Raw genomic sequence first — 23,966 nt, forward strand, 5'->3', positions numbered from 1 at the left:
AAGTCTGAAGAGTATCCTACCCAAACCCATCACTGTGTATTTACCCCTGACTAATACACCTAACCTACACATCCCTGAACACTATGGGCAATTCAGCATGGCCAATTCACCAAACCTGCACATCTTTGGATTGTGGGAGGAAACTGGAGCACCCAGAGGAAACTAATGCAGACATGGAGAATGTGCAAACTCCACACAGTCACTTGAGGCTGGAATCCAGGTCCCTGATGCTGTGAGGCAGCAGTGTTGACCACAGGGTCACTGTGCCACCCCTAATTGAAATCCTGTTTAACCTTCTTCAGGAGTGTTCCCCGTGTGGAGATCTGGCCAATCTGGTTGTCTGCAGTTAATTAGTTACATTCAAATTGATTTGAAAACTTGAAACTGTTTCAGACCTTCCAATCCTGGTTTCAGAAGGCCAACCTCACTACTCTGCCAACTAAACACTAGGTTTTAGCGATACTCAAACATTTTCCACGTGAATCCACCAAAGCTCAGTGATTTTTCTAATAGTCACCATTTGGGCATATCCCAAGGAGAAGCCATTTAGATCTGATATAGGCAGGAGAACGTTATTCTGTTACAAGTCAGAGGCAATTTCAGTAGAGATTTGAGAAAATGTATGGGGAAAATTATTTCTAACATTTACAAGTTTGACAAATATGATGATGAATAGACAGGGTAAAGCTTGAAGGATGTTCTCAATGATCAGGAAATGCAGAACAGGGGATTACAGTCTCAGGATCTGGGATAGGCCATTTAAGACTGAGATTACAATTCTTTTTCACGAAGAGAGTTGTGCGCCTATGGAATTCTCTGCTACAGCAAGTGGTTTAGGTCAAAACGTTGAACGTTTTCAAGAGGGATTCAGATATAGTTCTTAGAACTGAAGGGATAAAATAGTATTGGGAGAAAGCAATAACAGGCACAAATTTGGATTATTAGCAATGATCATATTGAATGTTGAAACGGGTTTAAAGGGCCAAATATACTTTCTCCTGCTCCTACTTTCTATGTTTCCAAATTTGTGTGAAATGCTGATAGAGGTGTTTATTTCAAGTCAAATCTTCTTCCTATTGTCACACTTTATTGCTGTGAAGATGTAAGTAAGTGTTCCATTTCTATCTTGCTCTTACTTGTTTTCTTGAAAGATCTAATTTTCTCTTTTCTACAGAGATCGTTAGGAGACTCGCCAAATGATCTGAGAATGGGAGAACTGCGGCCAACTCTTAGTGAAACACCACTATTCAAACCCAAAGTCGTCTTGCTGAGTAAAGAGAAGAAAGGTGCAGTATCAACTCTATGGAAGCCAAGCTGAGACAGGATATTGCGTTGGGGAAATCTTATTTGGGAAAGGGATGTAGTGGGGTTGAGAGGAGAAATGCTGCTGCACATGTGTGTAGTAAATCAGTGCTGAATTCCTGATTCTACACATTTTTATGAAGTCAGAATTTGCTGACAGACTTCCATTGTAATAGGATATTTATGGCATTCATCATTATGGTTCAGAAATTCCAGCAAGTCATGATTTATACTGTTATCTAGATCATAGCCGCAGTTCGTGGAGATTTTGCACCGGTGCAGATGCCTCAAAAGCACTGTTGTAGTAACTTCACCCTGCAAAATCAAAGCAAATCTCAAATTAGCTGAGTTGACACTACGTTGATTGTCAGTGCTACTTAGATTATTTATGGAAGGGACTGTTGTGGCATAATCTAATCAGTTCTCTGCAAAGGAAGGTCACTAAATTATGGCATTCGTTACCAACGTTGCTACTTCAGTAAATTACTGACCAATATGGTTTCAGTAAACAACTTGATTCAATGTTTATACTTTCTACAAGCAATCAAAGTGAAGCCCAAAAATGGTAGTCCCAGAAAATGAAGAATAAGATGCAACCTAGTAACAGCTGTATATATGAAGCAATCCAAGAAAAGTACATGTTGAGAATAATCACCCTACTCCACCCTACTCTTAAAGATTAACCTAAACATAGGATACCTACATTATGAGGATACCCTGAAGATGCTAGGTTTGCTGTTCTTGAAATGCAAGAATTTATATAGATTATTTGGAATTTTTAAGGTTATGAAAGAGATTTATGAAGTTAATCCACATAAATTGCTCAAATTATAGGGAAATGAGTTTCAAATTAATGAGTTAAAAAGTGTAGACAGACTTGTGATAGTGGCTATTAAGGAAGCCTTTGAAACACATAATAAATGAACAGAATCTAAAAAAAGAAATATTGATTATCATTTGCATCTGAACCAGTAGTGAAACTGGACAGTTTTTTTTGAAAAACATAAAGGGTAACTTGAGACATATGGCCATGAAGACTAAAGAGAAGGGAAATAACAGGTGAGGGTCCAAAAATACCAGTTGCAGTGGAATATGAGCAAGATTGCAATGACCTGCCAAAGGCTCTGAGCAGGCTTCAAGGTCAAACTTGAATTATACATTTAAGCATTCCATTATAATTAACTTCTTATTCTTTCAATGGGTTTTAATTAATTGAAGTTGATCTTTTCATGCAATAGCATTTTCGCTGGTTCAACAGTAATTTGAAGTAACGGTTTGAGAAGCACACTAGGGATTTGAACAGTCGATTGAGCAGAACAAAGCTGTTACCAAACCATTGATATACCATCCAGGCTTAAAACTTTGCTACTAGGCTTTAGAAATCAGGTTTAACATCATAAATGCCAAATGCCAGAACACAGCTGTTGGACTGAAATTGGGGTAAAAAAAGAGAAAAACAGTTGTGTCTCTTTTAGAAAACCATAATAAGCCTTACAACCTACTTGATTAGAAAAAAGGGCGCCATGCTATCATTTTAATGAAACAATCCAGGTGATCAATTGCATTCCACTGTCAGGATATTTATTTTTATTTTTAGTATTTATTTATTTAAAGGATTAAATAGAAATGTATTTTTAACACTTTTTAAAATCTGGATTTTTAAAAACGTCTCCTCTCTGGAGAATATATCGTTCCATTGGTAGCAACTATGCTCGATGACCACATTCAAGTAACTGTTCTTTTTAGTGTCTTGAAGTCATACAGCACGGAAACAGGCCCTTCGGCCCAACTTGTCCATGTCAACCAGATTTCTTAAATCAAACTAGTGCCATTTGTCTGTGTTTAGCCCATATCCCAAAATAAACCTTTCATATCCATGTACCTGTCCAAACATCTTTTAAATATTGTAACTGTACCTGCTTCTGTCACTTCCTCAGGCAGTTCATTCCATATATGAATGACCCTCTGCAGTAAAAAAGTTGACCTTGGATCCCTTTTAAAGATTTCCCTTCTCCCTTTAAAATTATGCCCACTAGTTTTGGCCTCCCCTACCTTGGGAAAAAGACTTTGGCTACTCACCTTATCTAAGCCCTTGATGATTTTATAAACCTCTATAAGGTCACCTCTCAGCTCCTCAGCTCCAACGAGAAAAAGCCCCAGTGTATCCAGCCTCTCCTTATGATTCAAACCTTCTAGTTTTGGTAACCTGCTTGTAATTGTTTTTTGCACCCCTTCCAGTTTGATACCATTTTTTTCTATAGATTTTTGCATGAATCTAGTCAGCATCAGTGTAATTTGGCCTTGAAGATATTACAGTCATGAGATCACTTTTCCCATATGTCTGTACTTTTCAGTATGGTCAGATGAAAGTGTTAAGATTGGAAGACCTACCTGATCTTTTTTTCCACCTCTCGAGCACATGAATGCTGAGATCAACTTATTTATTTTCCAAGTTCACTGTAGGTGCCACCTCATCTGAGAATAGCTATCTCAAACTAGACATAATGTTGCTGGGAATGGTAGGTTTGAGTTGTAAAAGTAGGCTGGATAGGCTGGGACTTTTTTCACTGGAGTGTAGAATGTTGAGGGGTGATCTTATAGACATATATGAAACCATGAGGGGCATAGATAAGGTGAATAGCAATGGTCTTTTCCTGCGGATATGGAGTTCAAAACTAAGGAGCATATGCCCCTTCAGCCCACGATGTTGTCCCGAGTATTTATCTTAATCGATGTTGTCCCGAGTATTTATCTTAATCTAAGCTCAATCTAACCTACATACCCACCAATTTACTGCTGTCCATGTGCTTGTCCAGCAGTCCCTTGAATGTCCCTAAAGTCTCTGACTATACTACCAGCACTGGCAATGCATTCCACGCATATGCCACTCTCAGCATAAAGAACCTACCTCTTATGTCTCCCCTATACCTTCCTCCAATCACCTTAAATTATGAGCCTTCGTGACAGCCATTTCTGCCCTGGGGAAAAGTCTCTGGCTATCTACTGTATCGATACCTCTGATTACCGTGTACACCTCTATCAAGTCACCTCTCTTCCTTCTTCTCTCCAGTATGAAAAGCCCTAGCTCATTCAACCTCTCTTCATAAGACAAGCTCTCCAATCCAGGCAACATCCTGGTAAATCTCCTGTGCACCCTATCTAAAGAATCTATATCCTCCCGATAATGAGGCAAACAAAACTGGACACAGTACTCCAAATGTGGTCCAACCAGAGTTTTATAGAGCTGCAGCAAAACCTTGCAGCTCTGAAATTTAATCCCCTGTTAATGAAAGCCAAAACACCATACACCTTCTTAACAACCCTATCATCTTGGGTGGCAACTACGTACATGGGAGGGATCTATGTACATGGACCCCAAGTTCCTGCTGTTCCTCTGCATTGCCAAGAATCCTGACTTTAATCCTGTATTCAGCTTTCAAATTCGACTTTCTGAAATAAATCACTTCACATTTATCGAGGTTGAACTCCATATTTGTAAGGTGAGAAGAGAAAGTTTTAAAAAGGACATAATGGGCAACTTTTTTTTAAGGTGAGTGGTTTGTGTATGGAATGAACTGCCAGAGGAACTAATGGATGCAGGTAGAGTTGCAACATTTAAACGACATTTGGATATGTACGTGAATGGGAAAGGTTTGGAGGGATAGGGACCAAGTGCAGGCAGGTGGGACTAATTTAGTTTGGGAACATGGTCAGCATGGACTAGTTGGACCAAAGGGTCTGTTTCAATGCTGTATAACTCTATAGCTAAGGACAGCTATTGAATGCTCTTGTTGATTGACAGTGCACTTTCCATTGAACTACAAAGTTTTTTTTATTTCTAAGCAGACTGTAGAATTGAACAATTCTCTTTTAAGCGTGTTCATATAGAATTTGAATACTGCTGAAAACAAAGATGTAGCTGTTGAAAATGTTTTGTCTTGCACTAATCAGGACAGTTGTGAGAATACCAAATTTCAAAGGAAACAATCATTTATATTGCATGAGAAAGAGGATGCTGATTGGTTGGAAGACAGGAAACCTCATAATTATTCTATTTCTGTTACTGTACCCACCTGCCTCCAAAGCTCATACTCTGCCACTCTTACTATTGCTTGCAACATCTTTCCTCACTTGCTATCACTCCCCCTCCCCCCACCCAGCAACTCCCCACACCATTAGCCTCTGTGCTGCTTTCTCATTTGCTGAGACACTTCACCTTTTACTACCTACACCAGCACTCACCACTGTGCCAACTACTTTCACTTATTTCAATCCCTCCCTTTTTCTCATTAAGAAGAAAATTAGTCTAAAGCAGGTCAATAAGTGAAATGATGGGTGGAGAGGTACCTGACATTAGGCTCCTTACCCACTATGAGAAGAGAATTCTGTCCCTCAAAGAAGGAGACCAGGATTACTGTTACAGGGATGCCAAGAATCCATGTTTGCCAGCTGAGTGAGTAGCATTATTCATTCCACTCCAATTCTCCCATTAACCCCACTGATAGTGTAACTCATTGCACACAACTTCTTCTCTCATGCCTCCTGTTTCTCATGACTTGCAGGTACCAGCAGATGGCCATGGTCTTGACAGAGAAACAGGCTAGTCCAACACCTGAGGAAGAGAGTACTGAGGCTTCAGAGGAAGCAATGGCAAAGCTGCCTGCTGTACCCCCCAACAGCCGAGATACTGACACCTTAGTAGAAAGTAAAATTTAGAAAAATTGAGAGCACAATCTGGTAGCATTTTACTGTGACAGCTTCATAGCTGGCCAAGGAAGAGATTCACCAGGCTGCTGGTACTTGAAGGACAGGCAAAGTACAGGCACCTGCTCACCAATATTACCCTTAATTATATTTTTCTGCTACATAGACCTGTGGTGCCAACAATCAGAAACTTTGTCCATATGCAGAGGGAGAAACTAAAATGGCAGACTGGTATGTGCCTCTCTTTACTCAGAGGATGCAGGAGTGCAGCTACGCTGTGGGGATCCAGCTGCCTCAAGCATGTGATTGTCTGGCTGCTTCCACATACAGTTAGCAACTGTCATTGAGAGCCAGATACAGCACCCTTGGGTTCTGCTGGAAATGGGCATAGACCTACACTCTACATCCTAGCCAATGGTTCTCTTGTCCAAAGGCTTGGTGACAGGTGCCCCTTCCCCAGAAGGAGACGGGATGGTGCCAAGATGCACCCAACAAGAGGAGGAACCACACTCAAAGTAGTCGCTTCTTTGGACACTGCAGAGGTGGCTGGGCCTGCCCCATTGACCTTTGGAAGTTTAAGTTGAGTAGGTCAAGTTGCCTCTGGACCAATGGGCTCCACTGTCAAGAGGTCTTCCTCCACCCCAATTGCATTGAGATAATATTTTGCGGAACATCAATGGCATGGATAACATTTTGCTAATTATCAATGCTCATATTTTGTTGAGTGTTAATGGTATTGCAATACATCTGTTAGTTTGAGTCTGTATTGCCCTGAATGTAATTGTACCACCATGATACCAAACATCATATCCATACAAGACATAACAAGAAGTGATATCTACTGCATCATGTAGAAGAAAATGTTCAAGATGTACATAGGTAGTGAGTTATACAGGCACCATTGCCCTGTTTGATTAAATATCACTTTTTTTCCATGGGAGACCAAAAGTATTAGTCTTGAATGAAGTGAACAGCAATGCCTGGCGCAGAGAGGTGTGGAGCACATAGCCAATGGATTAAAGTCACAAGGAATTAGGGAACCTGCAAGTCTGTGTCCTGTACAATGCATGGTCTCTATGTAATATTCCATCTCTTTTTAAAGAGCACCAAATTGGTAGTTCTTGCAGCCACCTCCCTCTCAGGTCAACACATTCCATGTGTGCTGGTGACCATTTTCCTTCTCATGTGCAATTTAGATTTCCAGCATGACGAAAGGCAGTTATGTGAGGCCTTGACTCTAGATATCCAGACCCTTCTTCCTGATAATCCTTCACATAAGCCCTTCCCTAGGCTTTGCACCTCCTCAGGTCCCTACTCAATTTATATTTGTCACTTAAGCTGCTGGTACATGGTACAGGTGTAAGATTGATGTAACAAGGTGTCATATAGCAAGATGTCTGCCCCCTTGACTGAGGACTGCTGAGCAGCATGACTAGCTATCTGGTTGTATGACTGCGCTAATAAGCAAGACAGGGATGCTGTGAGCATGCAGGTAGATGGTAAGTGAGTGAGCACTAAGAGAGTAAGCAAGCAGTCCCAAGATATATTTGTCCGATCCATGAGCTGGGTGCCCGTCCCAAGAGGATTGATGAAGGTAGAGTGCTGGACGTTGTCTATATGGACTTCAGTAAGGTGTTCGACAAGGTTCCGCCTGGGTCGCAGGTAGACAGGGTAGTGAAGAAGGTATTTGGTACGCTTTCATTAATTGGTCAGTGCTTTGACTATCAGAATTAGGAGGTCATGTTGCACCTGTACAAGATATTGGTTAGACCACGTGTTCAGTTCTGGTCTCCCTGCTATAGGAAAAATGTTATCAAACTTGAAAGGATTCAGAAAAGATTTGCAAGGATGTTGCCAGGATTGCAGGGTTTGAACTATAGGGAGAGGCTGAGTAGGCTGGAGCTGTTTTCCTGGAGCATTACAGGCTGAGGGGTGACCTTATAGAGGTTTATAAAATCATGAGGGACATGGATAGGGTAAATAGGCAAGGTCTTTTTCACAGGGTAAGGGAGTCCAAACTAGAGGGCATAAGTTTAAGGTGAGAGGGGAAAGATTTAAAAGGGATCTAAGGAGCAATGTTTTCATGTAGAGGTATGGAATGAGTTGGCATAGGAAGTGGTAAAGGGTGATACAACATTTACAAGTCATCTGGATGTCCGTGAAATGCTGCTGCATAATAACGAACATGGAGGCTGTTCAGTCACCAATGAGCTGCAGTGCCAGGACCCACTCTGACTTCTAAATCAAAAATTCTTGGTCTCTAGTTTGCTCGTGGCAGATGGCCCAATAGAAAGCTGCATATTAATGAGGTGAGATTTGCAGTTAATAAGGTGGTTAACAAGCAATAATCCGCTTTAATCGGCAACTTGCTGCTACTGAGTGTGAATTTTGCCTTGATGCCAAGAACTTAGCTAAAAGATGCAGCAAGAACCAGACTAAGAAATAGGCCTCATTGGACTTCTCCCACGATGCTGTCACAATACTGGCCATTTAGGCCCCGATACAATTCTGCTGTCGGTGTCTGTCCTGATAATTGATGGCAAAAAGCTTCATTGGCATTTCTCCTTTTTCACCAATTCTCATTAATTTTAAACATTTTACTCCAAGCTTGTATGTTGCATGTCTTAAGATTTTAAAATATAAAACTAAAAAATCTTTCTGAAAAACAAAGAAGAAATATTTAATCAATATTACTTTGTATATTAAGAATCAACAGATGAATCAGAAGGTGACAGAATCAACAACAGTGGCTCTTCGGCTAGCTACTCAGACTACTCGCCTTCTCAGGGGTCTTCTGCTTCTTCTGGAGTACCTATTAAAGTCAGCACTTTGCAGACTGCAGTCAAAGATGGTGTGGCAGCTTCATCCTGGGGAAACAGGTGTGTGCTCATTACAAAGGGTATAACATCGTGAAGGCATATTAGTTACCTTTTTAAGTTTTGCACATTATAGTAAGTAAATTATTTTGTCATACTTATCAGAATGTTATTTTTCTCAATGCGAAGTATTTGGACTAGCAGCATATTGTATGAAACTACTAAGGTTCAAAAGGCATGAGAAAAGATCAGAGAATCAAAGAACAGTACTGCACAGGAGGAACCTGGTTGACTCATCAATTCTTCCCCAGCTATTTGAAGATCAATCCAGTTTATCCTGTATCTCAATATTGCTGCTTTTCTCTTTCTTAAATTTTTATCCAATCCCTTTTGAAGGTCACCATTGAATTTGTATCCATCATCCAATTATGCAGAAGATTCCAATCCTTACTGGGTTAGAAAAAAATCCTCATGTCTCCTCTTAATATATTGACATGCGCTGCCTTCATCAACTCTTCAACTTTTGAAAACAGTATCATTTTGATTACTCTATTTAAAACCTTAATGATTTTAAATACTTTTTTCAAAACTTCTCTTAACCTTCTCTCACGAGAAAAACTATGTAACTATAATCCCTCAACTTTGGAACCATTCCTGTAAATCCTGTTTTTAGCCTCCACAAAGTCTTCACACCTTTCCTAAAATGTGGTGCCAAGAATTGATTACAGCACTTGTACTGGGACCAAATTGGATTGATATATAATTGATATATAATTACTTGTTTTGGTATTCTATGTACTATTTTTAAATCTCATGACTCATATGCTTTATTAACTGCTTTGTTATCAGACACCTTTGAGAATTAAGACATAATCATCCCACGTGTCTCTTACAGCTCTTAAAACTGTACAATTTACCTGTGTTCTTCCTCCACATTCTTTCTACAAAAACTTAGCACCTCAGTTTCTTTTGCATTGGTTTTCATCTGTCATGTGTCTACCTTTCATCAATCCATGTTATTTGAAGGCAATATTCAGCGTTCTCACCATTTATTGCACTTCAAAGTTTTGTGTCATCTGCAAATTTTAAAGTTTGCCCTGTATCTCTTACGTCATTAGTGTAGATCAGAAGAAGCAGTGGTCTGAGGTGTTTCTGTCCTTTACCAAATTTTGGAATGATGCTATGTAACCTTTTTTATCTCTTGGCCACAAATTTTGCTAACGAGTATGAAAGATGGTACTTTCTCAAATGTCTTCAGAAAATCATATACACTTCAGCAGAACTATCATCTGCCTTCTGTGTTCATCAAAAACTAATCAAGTTAGCCAAAAATAATTTGCTCATTATAAATCCAAGCTGGCTCTCTTCTATCATCCATAGTTTATCCAAATAGATGTTAATTTTCCATCACATTGTCACACAGATTTTGTGATTGTTTGCAAAGTGATGACATTATTGCTGACCTAGATCAAAGCTGTTCACAGAGGTCTGCGTGTGGATTTTACTTTTCCTGATATTAATATCATTTAGGTGCCAAGTCTACAGAATTTTCAGTGACCAAAGTTGTTGAAAAATTATCAGATAATAAATTAAAATGTTAAACGCTGTGATTATCCCTTACTTTTTAAACATATTACAAACAGCAAGATAAGATTGGGACAGTCACGTGAGATTAAGGTAGAAGTTAAAATATCATAAATTTTTACTTTCTTTACTTGTGTGCATATTTTATAATATAATGGAGCAACTTGGTAGTCCATTGATGTAAAATTCATGTTTTATGTTGAGAGAGGTCATTCATTAGTATTTAGTTTGTCATTTACAAACCCAGTTCCACCACATTCAATAGCCATAACTTATTCAAGGGTTTTTAAAATGATTTCAATTGCATAAAAATGAATGTTCATATCAGTTTAAATGATTTTGTATATTTGTATCTGTCAGCACTTTTATTAGCTCATCCTGTGGAGGATCATAGAGCCATTGTCAACAAAGTCTGGATTGTCATGTTTAATTGTGTGTGTGTATGAACACAAAAAGTGCTGTCAGTTTCACAGTTATAATGATGATTAATGTTGGCATTCTACTATCATCATTACCACAAAATCCAGGCCATTGTTTCTAAAATCTCACAGATGGTAAATTAACTGGCATGCAGTTGCCTGGTTTATGATATTTTATGATGTTTGCAATACTCCAACTCTCTGATGAGAGACACCTGGTATCTAAGAAGAATAATGAAAAGCTCCCCATTATGTCTGCAGTTTTCACTCCTGTATCCCATATTAAATATGATGCATCTCTTCTGGAACAATTGACTTGTCCGTTTTAAATAAGGCCAGCCCTTTTAATATATATTTTTTTGAAAAATCTCATCCTCTTCCTTGCTAGCACCAATACAAAGTGTTAATTTCAACATAGTGTAGTGCCTTCTGTCTCTATCAATAAATATCTATTTTAGTCTCTAATTGGCACTCCCTACCCATCGGACAATCTTTTGACTTTTACATGTCTGTAGAAGATGATAATTTCTTCCTTCATTCCACCTGTGTATTTTCTATATATAGATGGATAAATAATAATAATAAGTAATTAGGTGACACCAAGCTTTGCTTTTGAAAGATTGTGGGTAGTAGGAGAAATGTATTGAGTGAAGTAGGGGCAGTTTTAATATTTTAGCAAAGAATAAATTAGAGTAGATGATGCAATGGGTTGAAAATTGACAAACAGTTTATCTATTTTAACTATGTTAAAGGATAGATTGGGTTGACAGTATATCAGAGTCAGTCATCCATTCAGTTTACAGCCACATCCAAGACTTTACAGCTGGATTAATAGTGGATATTGTTCATAATGTCAAGGTCAAAAATATCCAATTAACAGACATATAAAACATGACAAATTTAAGATCATTAGTAGGACAATGAAATGTATTTTGTCAACAAAATTGTCAGGAATTTATGTAAAAATAACCAGGAAAATTACTGATGTAAATTGTCTAGATTCAAAACATCTAAATATTTTTCCATTGTGAAAAGACTGCAGGATGTGTGGGAAGGCAGGTAGATGGTTTAAGGTAAAAGACAAAGAGATTAAACTTATTTCCCTGAGACCATATAACTTTGTCTTACATTTAATAAGGAAATGTTCAGTAAAATCACTAAATCTTTAGATACAATGGTGATAGCACAGCAGCAAATTGAAATTATTAGGCCTTTATATTTAAAACAAAAGGATGTAAATATGAGCTAAGCAACAACAGGACAATTGGTTTAATCATAGTTGTGGAAATGTTTCTAGAAATAGTTATCTAGGTCAAAATTTATAGTACTTTGGAAAAATGTGGATTATTTAAGAAAAGCTAGCATTAATTTATCGAATGGAAAATTATGCTTAAATAATTTGATTGGGATTTTGGTAAGGTAAGTGAGATGGTTGATAACGGCAATGCTTCTTCCAGAAGGCATGTGATAAAATGTTAAGTAACAGGCTTGTCAACAATTTGGAAGCCCCGAGAATTAATAAAAGGTAGTGACCACATGGATACAAAATTGGCTAAGTGGCAGGAAATAGAGCAGTGGTAAATGTTTTTTGGACTGAGTCATAGAGTCATTCAGCACAGGAAACCGACCCTTTGGCCCAACCTGTCCATGCTGAACAGGTATCCCAAACTTAACTCATCCCATTTGCTTGCATTTGGTCTATATCCCTCTAAACCTTTTCTATTCATGTACCTGTCTAAATGTCTTTTAAATGTTGTAATTGTACCTACATCCACCACTTTTTCATTGCATGAACACACACCATCGATGTGAAAAAGTTGCCACTCAGTTCCCTTTTAAATCTTTCCCCTCTCACCTTAAACCTATGCCATCTAATTTTGGACTGCCCTACCCTAGGAAAATGATCTTGGCTATTCACCTTATCTATGCCCCTCATGATGTTATAAGTCTCTACAAGGCTACCCTGAAGAAGGGCTTATGCCTGAACTGTCGATTCTCTGCTCCTTTGAGGCTGCCTGACCTGCTGCGCTTTTCCAGCAACACATTTTTAAGCTCTATAAGGCTACCCCTCAGCCTCCAACAATCCAGGGAAACAAGTCCCAGCCTACCAAGCCTCTCCTTATAATTTCAAACCCTCTAGCCCTGGCAACATCCTTTTAAATCTTTTCTGCACCCTTTCTAGTTTGACAACTTCCTTCCTATAGCAGGGCAACTTGAATTGTATGCAGTATTCTAAAAGTGGCCTCACCAATGTCTTGTACAGCCTGAACATGATGTCCCAACCCCTTTAATCAGTGCTCTAGCCAATGAAGGCAAGCATGCCACTTCTTCATTACCCTGTCTACGTGCAACAACACTTTAAAAAAACTATGAACCCCTACATCCCTTTGTTCAACAACTCACCCCCAAGTCCTCCCATTAAGTGTGTAAGTCCTGCTCTTGTTTGTCCTAACAAAATACATTTATCCAAATTAAAATCCATTTATCACTTCTCAGCCATTTCTGTCCACTTCTGGTGGAAAATATATGATGCAGTTCCAAGCAATTGATGTTAGGACCACAGTTTGTTATTATTTATTGAATGACATTGTTGGGATATTTTGAAATCACAGACTACACCAAGTTTTGAACTATTGTGAGCTCTCTGGAGGGTAATTATAGATGTCAAGAAGATATAGATATGCTGGTAAATGAGTGATGACGTGGGTAAAATTTAATACATAGAAGTGTGAAATAATATATTTTGATAATCAGAATGAGATCAGGCAATGTAAAATATAGAAATACAAGGAAATAAAGGAATTACAGGAGCATAAGGACCTGGATATATATTTATATTCAAATCATGTAAGCTAGCCAGGCAGTTTGTGAAAGTGGTTAATAAAACATGCAAGATCCTAGGTTTACAAATAAGGACAGAAAGTGCTGGTGTCACTCACACACACACACACACACACACACACACACACACACCCCACCACAACCCCCCCCCCCCCCCCCACCCCCCAATTAGGGGAAGATATTACTGGCACCCCCTGATGGATCCAGGATGCCATCACTGTGTGCCACCAGCATATGCAGTGAAAGCTGTCAGGATGGACAACTCGCATGGACCTCTCACAGCAGTAACAGGAGTTACAGAGTAATACAGCATGGAAGCAGGCCCTTGGCTGAAACTAGTCCATGCTGACCATGGTGCCCACTCAGCTAGTTCCAATTACTCGCATTTGGTACGTATCCCTCTAAACCCTTCCCATCCACTTACCTAAGCAAATGTTTTATAAATATTGCTGTTGTACCTGCCTCAACTACTTTCTCTGGCAGCCCATTTCATTCCACATATACAGCACTCTCTGCATGAAGAAGTTGCTCCTTGGGTACTCAATTGGGTTTGAATTAGGTTATTTAAGGGTTTCATTTGACCCATGGGCCAACAGCCACCCAACCAATGCCTCTCACCCCCAACATTCATAACTCAGCAGGACTCCTTTGGCAACATCTTCCAAACTGTGACTTTCAGCACATAGAAGGACAAGGGTAATGGATGCATGGGAACACTATAAACTGCAATATCCTCCTAAGCCAAACACCATCCTGAGTTGACTTACAATCTAATGAGTAAATACATTTGTGTTAAACTGGGGAATGGCAATTAAATGGGACGAGCTGAGATGCTGTCACTGAGAGCTAGCACAAACAATAAGCTCAACGACTTCCCATGTTATACCCATTCTATGATTCCATGCAAATGCCTCTAATTGGGATACTCAACATGCTACGGATGTATTATCCTCCTGGTACCATTTCTCATTTTAGTTGCATACAACTGGAGTCTTTGCCTTGTGAGCCTTTTCATGCTTTCTTCTTTCTCTTGCATTCTGCTGTAACCATTTACACATCATATGGATCTTGGGTGCTCATAGACTTTCTCTAAACTATTTTATCGTTGCCTTTTCTTTGTCACATTATCATCACTACTGTCATTTAAACATCTGACATCTTTCTAATCAAAGACCAGTCTTATTTTTGCACCAACCCATTTTTAAAAATAATTTTATTCTCCTGGTATGTTGTTTGTCTGTATGACATTTGCTTGTTTGATGAAAATTTAACAACTTGAAATGTTTGTCCCATATACCACATATTCTAGCTCGTTAAAGACAGGTTCAAAAGCAGAAAACAGTCTCGAAATTGTTGCTGATATTGATCGTAAACATCTGAGCATGACATTTCTTCAATACTCTCTGGGTTAACGACAATCAAATTGATAAACACCGGAATGTCCTTGTGAATGTATCAATTGTTTATTGTTCAGGACCACTAATGTCTAAACTACATGTTTCATTAAAATTGATTGAAACACTTATGCTAAATAGCACCTACAGGAGGAAAGGGTTGGTTAATGTTCAATATTTTCTATGAGAAAGTGAGGACTGCAGATGCTGGAGATCAGAGCTGAAAATGTGTTGCAGGAACCTGAAGAAGGGCTCATGCCCGAAACGTCGATTCTCCTGCTCCTTGGATGCTGCCTGACCTGCTGCGCTTTTCCAGCAACATATTTTCAGTAATGTTCAATATTGCTTTTCATCAGAGCTTTGCTTATTATGATATTGATTAACACTCATACCTCTCTAAGCTATTTAAATTGAATAGTTATCTTAACCCAGGGGATCCCCAGTCTGCCACAGGGCTTTTATAACAGAAGTTAATGTGGCAGTGAGCCAGTATTTCCTGGGAGTGGACAGTGCATTATGTTAAACATGCTACAAAGGTTTCAAATTACACAGTGACAATTTGATCTCCAGTGATGTTTCACAAAGAAGTCAAGACCAAGCATTGTATTTCAACAAAAAATGTAGATATCATATAGATGACCTGTTTCAGGCAAGGCAATACATTAGTTAAAAGGTGAGGAGTCAAATGGTAGGCGATAGTATGAAAGGAGCAAAGCAATGGAGAGAACAGAACAACAGAAGAGGTTGGTAGAGAAGGAAAGTAGATTAGTAAAGGGTAAGCATAAATATTGCAGCAATGCAATGGCAATGTGTAAGAAATGTGGGTCCCTGGGGCATGAGCTGTATCAGGTTGAAGATGATCTTATCTCAATGGGAAGGAAATAAGTGATTTTCCTTTGGGGAGCATGACATTTGAACGGGATAGATTTCCAGTTTGATGTGTGGAAGGCATGGTACAAAGCCATTCTCTCTTCAATAGTGGTTAAAACTGTGCTCCTGAGATCTTCATCACAGTTTGGTTAGTAGAGGCCAAAGTCATTTCTCAGTAAGTGAGGGGAATACTGCATCTTTGTGATAGACTAAAACATTTGCAGCAGAGTGATAGACCAATATCATTTTTTTAATAGAGAAGAATGGAAGGAACACTAAATTTTTTTGTAATGCACTGACATAAGGTGCTTATCTGTGGAAAGAGAACAAGAAAGAACCAAAAGTTTTTTTTTTCAGAATGGAAAACATACCCAAGTTTCATTAGGGGAAAAGATGATGAAGGAATAATAAAATGGAAGGAAGCTGTTTGGTCCATCAAGTCAGTAAACAAGCAATTTGCTTACTGTTAGTCCTCTGCATTTTCCCTGTCACTGTGTACTTCATTTTCTTTTCAGATAATGATCCAATTTCCTTTTGAATTCTTGATTGAACCTACCTTCACCACATTCTCAGGCAGTGCATTCAAAATCATAACAACTCATTGCATGAAACGTTTTCACTCAAGTTGCCTTTGCTTGTAACGCCAATAACCTAAAATGTGCATAGATCAACTCCCACCACACTCTCCTCCCCACCCCCAACCAGGCCTCAATTCCCAGTATTTCCACCCCAGGAACAGTTTCTCCCTCTACACTCCAGTCAGACCTCCCTTTGGTTTTGAATACCTCCATAAAATTCCCTCTCACTTTCTCTTCTACAAGGGAAACAATTCCCAATTCCCTGCTCTTTCTATTTAAGTGAAGTTCCTCCTCTATGGAACCATTCTCATTCATCTTTTTTGCACATTTGCTAACATCCTTAAATCTCGTGTGGTGCCCAGAACTGAACATAATATTCCAGTTGAGATCAAACCAGTGTATAATACAGATTTAATATAATTTCTTTGCTAGTGTATGATACACCTCTATTAATAAAGTCAAAAATGCCATATGTTTGTTTAGCACTTTCTCAACCTATACTGCCAAATTCAATGATTTATACACATGTACACCCAATTCGGTCTGCTCATGCACCCACTTTACTATAACCTTTACTTTAAGTTGTCTGTCAGTATTTTTCCTTAAAAATGTAACACTTCATACTCCTCCACACTAAATTTAATTTACCATTATCCACCAAACTGACAAATGTGTTTTTGGAGTTTTAAATTATTCTCTTCACAATATCTCTAGTTTTGTACCTTCTTCAAATTTTGAAACTTTGCTCTGTATACATGTCTAGAAGGAGTAAGGGCCTTAACACCAATCCCTGGATAACTCCACTAAAGTCTGTCTTTCAGTCAAAAAACAGCCACTTTCCAATACTACTTCTTTACACACCCAATTTTATATCCAAGTTGCTATTCTCCCTTTTATGCCATGAGCTCTAATTTTGTTCTCAAGTATGTTCAGCATTTTATCAAATACCTTTTGGAAGTTTTCATGCACCACATCAATGGTGTCATCATCAACCCTCTTGGTCACCTCAACATATCACTAATTAAATATAATTAGCCATTAAAGCCAAGCTGGCTTTCCTTAAACAATCTGTATTTCCCCATGTGACTACTCATTTTTGTCTCAAGTTATAGGTTCTAGAGCATCCCATAATGAAGCTTAAAAACATTGTCCTGCAGTTAACAAAGGTTCAGTTTCTTCTCAGTGGTCACATGGCAAAACATGAAGTTTCTCCTCCGTTGGGATTGTGTGGAAATTAGCAAAGCTGCTCACACTACCAGAGGAAGACCCAAAGTTCTTCACAAATGAGGAAGTTGAGGACCTGATATTCTTGCACCTGTAGCAGGAGCAGAACTAATTTCACAGTGGAGTTGGCAAGGATAGTTCCAGTCTTCTTTTTCAATTTCTAGTGACTGTTACCAATAGATAGCCAGCATATTGACTAATGGATACTGGCCAATAATGTGCCCAAAATATGTACAGATGTGGGTCTAGGGGCAAGACAGAGACATTTAGGCAATTCATAAAAAGTGGGGTTTTTTTCTCCTAACTCTCCTTTCTTTCAAGGGTACATCCAGAGAACTTTGTACTGCTGGTCAGGAGAGAAGCTTCGACCCAAGTCCTATGATGTGAATTCCTCCCCAATCTTTAGACAGAAGACCAAGTCAAGAGATGTGCTTATGAATACAATGCCTCCTGGGGCATGTTAATCTAAATGATTGCTACCTTTGAACAGCATATTTAATGACTGCCAGATCTTCCAATCTGTAGAATCCAAAAGCTTACAAAATGAACATTTATAGTGCAGTAGTACAGAGTTTGTGTTGAAGCAAATTTAATGTATTTCTAAACATAAATTTTTAAGGGATTTTCTACTGTATTCCCGGCTGGAGGAAAAATATAACTAAAAATGTAAAGTATCCATTCAAAGAAAATTAAACAGTGATGAGCATCACTAGCTGGGCCAGCAATAATGGCCCATCCCGAATTGCAGTTGAGAGTCAACCACATTCTTGTGAGCCTGGAGTCACATATAGGCCAGTACTTTCCTTCCCTAAAAGAATTCAAATTCTACCATCTGCCATCTGCCATCTGCCATCTGCCATCACAGGATCTGAACCTGGGACCTCAGAACATGAATTGGGTCTCTGGATTAACAGTCCAGTAATCATACCAGTAGGCCATTGCCTCCCCTACCTAATGAGCTCCAATCAGTTGCTTTGGCACACAGGCGTGTTATATTTGATAATTTGATCTCTGTATAAACTTGACACACATAAAAATATAACTGCTGCACCTGAGTTAAATACCATCATCTACTTAAAGCCATAGAGTCAGACAGCATGGAAACAGACACTTCGGTCCAACCAGTCCACGCCAACCATGTTCCCAAACTAAATTAGTCCCAGCTCCCTGCACTTGGCCTATATTCCTCCATACCTTTCCTATTCATGAACTTATCTAAATGTCTTGTAAACCTAAGTACAACCTTTAAAGGTCATTTTTTGTTGGATAACTTCAAACATGCCATAGTCGGAGGGATATAGGTTAAATGCTGGCAAATGGGACAAGGTCAGATTGGGATGTCTAGTTGGCGTGGACGAGTTGGACTGAAGAATCTGTTTCCATGCTGTATTACTCAATGACTTTCTGTAAGAAGGCACATTCTCCCCTTGTCTGCGTGGGTTTCCTCCAGGTGCTCCGGCTTCCTCCCACATTCCAAAAAAAAATGCAGGTTAGGTGAATTGGCGATGCTAAATTGCCCATAGTGTTAGGTGAAGGGGTAAATGTAGGGGAATGGGTCTGGATGGGTTACTCTTCGGAGGGTTGGTGTGGACTTGTTGGACCAAAGGGCCTGTTTCCACACTGTAAGTAATCTAATCTAATCAAAACCTTGTGCTCAGTGGATTTTATTGTCAACATGGCCTCAGAGTACCAAAGCTCAACACTGAGTTATTTCTCATATACAATATTTTTTCAAAGTTTTAGATTACATTAGATTCCCTACAGTGTGGAATCAGGCCCTTCGGCACAAGTCCACACCAACCCTCTGAACAGCAACCCATCCCTCTACATTTACCCCTGACTAATGCACCTAACACTATGGGCAATTTAGCATGGCCAATTCACCTAACCTGCACATCTTTGGACAATGGGAGGAAATTGGAGCACCCAGAGGAAACCCATGCAGACATGGGGAGAATGTGCAAACTCCACACAGACAGTTACTCAAGACTGGAATTGAACCCGGGTCCCTGGTGCTGTGAGGCTGCAGTGCTAACCACCAAACCATCTTTCTTGTGCCATAAGAAATGTCAGTTCTTCACTTGGCAGCTATTTTTCCAGCCCACTCTCATTTGACATTCAAATGTAGTATAGCTGAGAGAACTCCTCAAACAAAGTATTGATTATGATTGTAGCATGAAACAAAAAGCTACTGAGAAATAACCTCCTATATCTAATGTTCTATAACTATTTTCCACACATCATCTTATGGCCCAACCAAAATCATCAAATGACAGTTCCTATTCCAGTGTTCTACAATTGTAACTGTAAGAACAGTTTAATGCTATGCAAACTTTCTAAGTTAATGGATGTATGAACTTTCAATATCTGGAATTACCTGATCTGCATTCAAATATCTCATTCTTCTGACTTAGCAGGTTAACACAGACATTTCAACAAAACATTGAAGCAAAACCTTTACTCAGCCAGAGGGAGGCAGCATCGACAGCAAGTCTACAACAACGTAATGAGAGGCGCCCCATGAATGAAACATTTTCTGATAAATGGAATGATAATTCACATTATGATAATACAGGTTTTGTCGCAGAAGAAAGCACGTCAATTTTAGAAAATCCAAGTGCCAACCCCTTAATAAGCACAAAATCAAGGAGCACATCTGCCCATGGACGTAGGCCATTAATGAGACAGGACAGAATTATAGGAGTGCCACTGGAATTAGAACAGTCAATGCATACATTACACAGCGTCAGAAATACGCCAGAAACTGAAGTGCCTCCAAGTAATCCTTGGCAAAACTGGACTAGGACACCTAGTCCATTTGAGGATAGGACAGCATTTCCATCAAAGTTGGAAAGTACCCCTTTCAGCAGCCCTATTCCTGATAGGAAAGATTCAGAACAACAATCAGTGCACGGAATTACCGAACTGCCCAGTCCTTTTACATCAGGTGCTCCATGGAGTTTTCTCAACTCGAGAGAATCCAATTTAAATCGAAGTCATGCAGATAAATTCTCACACATCTGCAGACCTGAGTCTGCAAAGAGTGCTATTATTGCCAGTAAAAGTACAGAAAGACTTGCACCAATGATGAGATCGGTTAAAGCTGGCCAGTTTAAGAAATCCCAAAGCATCGATGAAATTGACATTGGGGCCTTCAAAATTTATAACATACCACTGGACAGTTATGGCTCCAGCTCAGAAAATCCTGGCAGCATTGATATACCAGAACAAATGCCAACACAAGAACAAGGTATGTCACGCAGTCTTTCTGCTCCAATGTTGGATGAAGATTTATCAGAAGCATATGGAAGTGGAAAGATCTCTCAAAGGGTTCCAATTACAAAAAAAGTGTACCATTTTGACCAAAGTTTCAATCCCCAAGGTACAATAAATGTTAAACCTGAGAGACGAGTAACCACTTCTTTTACACATAATGTTGACTATGGTGTCCATCAAAACAAAAATCTTTCAAAAGATTTCATTAGTCCACGTTCATTCAGAGGTTACCAACCTGTGGAACAAATGTATTCATTCTCCCAACCTTCAGTCAATGATGAACCAGCTAATCCTCGGTTTTCAAGTCAAGGGGACAGGGCTGGATATTTGAGAAGAGGAGATTCCTTAGCAACCTCCACAGAAATGATGTTGCATCGAAGGGTAAATGAAGCTTCAGAGCTACCACAAAATGAAAGATATGTCAGGACACACTTCAGAGGAGTTTTAGAACACCAGAACAGTGCATCATTGGTTGAATCACAGTATCTCAAAAGGAATGGAAGATATGAAGATGATTATTCAACATTCCAAGATATAAAAAGTCAGGGTAGGAATTTCCAAGATAAACCTCTAACTCAGAGGAGACCTTTGTCTGCGAGAAGCTACAGTACAGAAAGCTATGGGTATTCTCAAACCAGACCAGTTTCAGCAAGGCCTACTATGGCAGCTCTATTAGAAAAGTTGCCTTCAGATTATAACATCAGTAACTACAATGAAAAGCCTTCAGAGAGCAATGATATAAGGATCAGGTCTTCACAGTTGAAAGGAGATGAGAACTCTGCTAAAATACCTCTAGACTGGAGACAACAACTGCTCAGGCATATAGAAGCTAAAAGGTTAGATAGGGTGAGTGTTCCTTTTACTTTTCAAAAACTTTCACTGATTTAAATGTTTCATAATTGTTTACAGTTCTTAAGAAGTACTACTTGAAGCAATTTGTCTAACTTCTCTGAATTGTTGAGTTTCCTACCAGGTATGGAACTGAATTGTGCACATCAGGAACAGTTAAATCTCTTCCTTTATCTCAGCAAAAGTTGTGCTTGAGCAATATAATAATCTTCAAAGCTCTTACTATCAAGGCAGAAATGACTGAGTTTCCATCCTGTTTGTGTAACCCAATTTGAAAGTGCATGTAAGTGGAGATCAAATTTCCATACTGCAACTAATCTAATCTAAAAATGAAGATGGGAGTGAGCTCAGTTGTGATGGCCAATGTAAGAGCAGCCATTTTCTCAGGAAAAACACTAAGTAGCAATGAGAGATACTCAGTAATGTAACTGCACTGTGTATCCAATATCATTCATCATATATAATATTGTAAGACATGTATAATGACTGCATAATTGTAATCATAGAATCCCTACAGTGTAGAAACAGGTCATTTGGCCCAACAAGTCTATACTGACTCACCGAAGAGTATCCCACCAAGACCCATTCCCCTACACTATTACTTTACATTTCCCCTCATTAATGAACCTAACCTGCACATCCCTGAACACTATGGGTAATTTACCATGGCCAATTCAGCCAACCTGCACATCTTTGGACTGTGGGAGGAAATCAGAGCATTCGGAGAAAACCCACACAAACCCGGGGAGAATGTGCAAACTCCACACAGACAGTCAAACCCTGGTGCTGTGAAGCAGCAGTACTAACCACTGAGCCACTGAGCCGCTCCTGCCCAGGGTTGTGTAACTATTTATTTATTAATGTATTTAGATCCAGATGTCTCAATTAAAATTCTCCTCTGAATATCCCTTTTGCTGCAATTTTGTAGTGACAAATAGAGTTAAATGTGTTCTTAATATGTCCCACCAGAAATCAATCACAAAAAGCTTAACTCCTTTGAAACTTCTATTACTGAGAAGGACAAGACCAGCATTGGTATAGAAGCACCATCACCTTCAAATTCCTTTTAAGGTCTCAATTCAAATTGATCATCATTGCTGGATCAATATCTTAGGATCTCCTCCAAACTCACAATTGTGGGGACACCAATACCATGAAACATATAGCAGTTTAAAGGGAAGGCCCACTACATGACTTCAGAGCAACTAAGGATGTGCAATAAAAAAACAATTCTCCCAGTAGCATTCACATTCTGAAACTAAATAAAACTTAACCTGAAGTTAACCCTTTAACTTGAAGGTTCATTTATTCCAATCAACAAAGCATGACTAACCCCTTTAATCCCTTCCACATAATTTCTAACCTAAATCTTTCTCAAATAAAGACTGCCAGTAAATCAGTGCCAGAACTACTGCATATTATTCCTGATTTGGATATGTACATCATTGTGTGCTACAGCTGAAGGTTAGTGTTTATTTTTCTCAAGCATTGTAAACATTTTAGTACTTGAAGGCTGATTAAAATCTTGCTTACTTTCTTGCTGCATTCAAAAAACTGTTTTGCATTCTAGACATTGATTGCATATTGTTTTCATATGAAGAGGTACAAATAAGATGAAGAAACAGAAGATAATGAGTTTCAGGAACTTTCCTGCATATTAGTGCAGTTTTAACTACCAGGTGGGAAACCAATAGGACACCCAAAGGGATTCTCAGTGAGATGTCTGAGCAGTATTGCCAAGTCTCATTTATATGCTGGCACCCGGCTAAGTCATGGGAGGTTCGAGCATGATATTTCACAGTCAATATGTAGCTAAAATGCCGTCGGGATTCTATATATTTGCCTGATGAACATATTTTAAAGAGTATCCTCCCGGAATCATTTTCACTTATCAACCATTGGCAAAAGCAACAAGAATAACCTGTTACATGTCAAACAGAGGTGCTGATTTTGACTTCCATTCTGTCCAATGTTTACTGGGTGGTGAAATTAAGATGTCACCTTCAGCAAAGATTATACATTGTACAATTGAATCACAGGAATTCCTAGATTATTAAACTATCAGTGTGCCCTGAACACCATGAGAAATTTTCTGCATTGTGCTGTAAA

General features: G+C 39.0%; 1 protein-coding gene across 2 annotated transcripts in view; it reads left to right on the forward strand.

Moving 5' to 3' along the window:
- The window catches only part of lrrc7 (leucine rich repeat containing 7), a 341,063-nt gene that overhangs the window by 256,034 nt on the left and 61,063 nt on the right, over positions 1–23,966 (forward strand). The window contains exons 16-19 of one of the 2 annotated variants that reach the window (XM_060829788.1): positions 1,175–1,286; positions 1,736–1,739; positions 8,769–8,885; positions 20,150–21,854. In XM_060829788.1, coding sequence (XP_060685771.1) covers positions 1,175–1,286; positions 1,736–1,739; positions 8,769–8,885; positions 20,150–21,854 — 1,938 coding nt within the window. Of the gene's footprint in view, positions 1–1,174; positions 1,287–1,735; positions 1,740–8,713; positions 8,886–20,149; positions 21,855–23,966 lie in introns of both variants that reach the window. The other variant, XM_060829787.1, reaches the window with a different exon arrangement.

This window comes from Hemiscyllium ocellatum, chromosome 9, assembly GCF_020745735.1.
Source record: "Hemiscyllium ocellatum isolate sHemOce1 chromosome 9, sHemOce1.pat.X.cur, whole genome shotgun sequence".
Lineage (NCBI taxonomy): Eukaryota > Metazoa > Chordata > Chondrichthyes > Orectolobiformes > Hemiscylliidae > Hemiscyllium > Hemiscyllium ocellatum.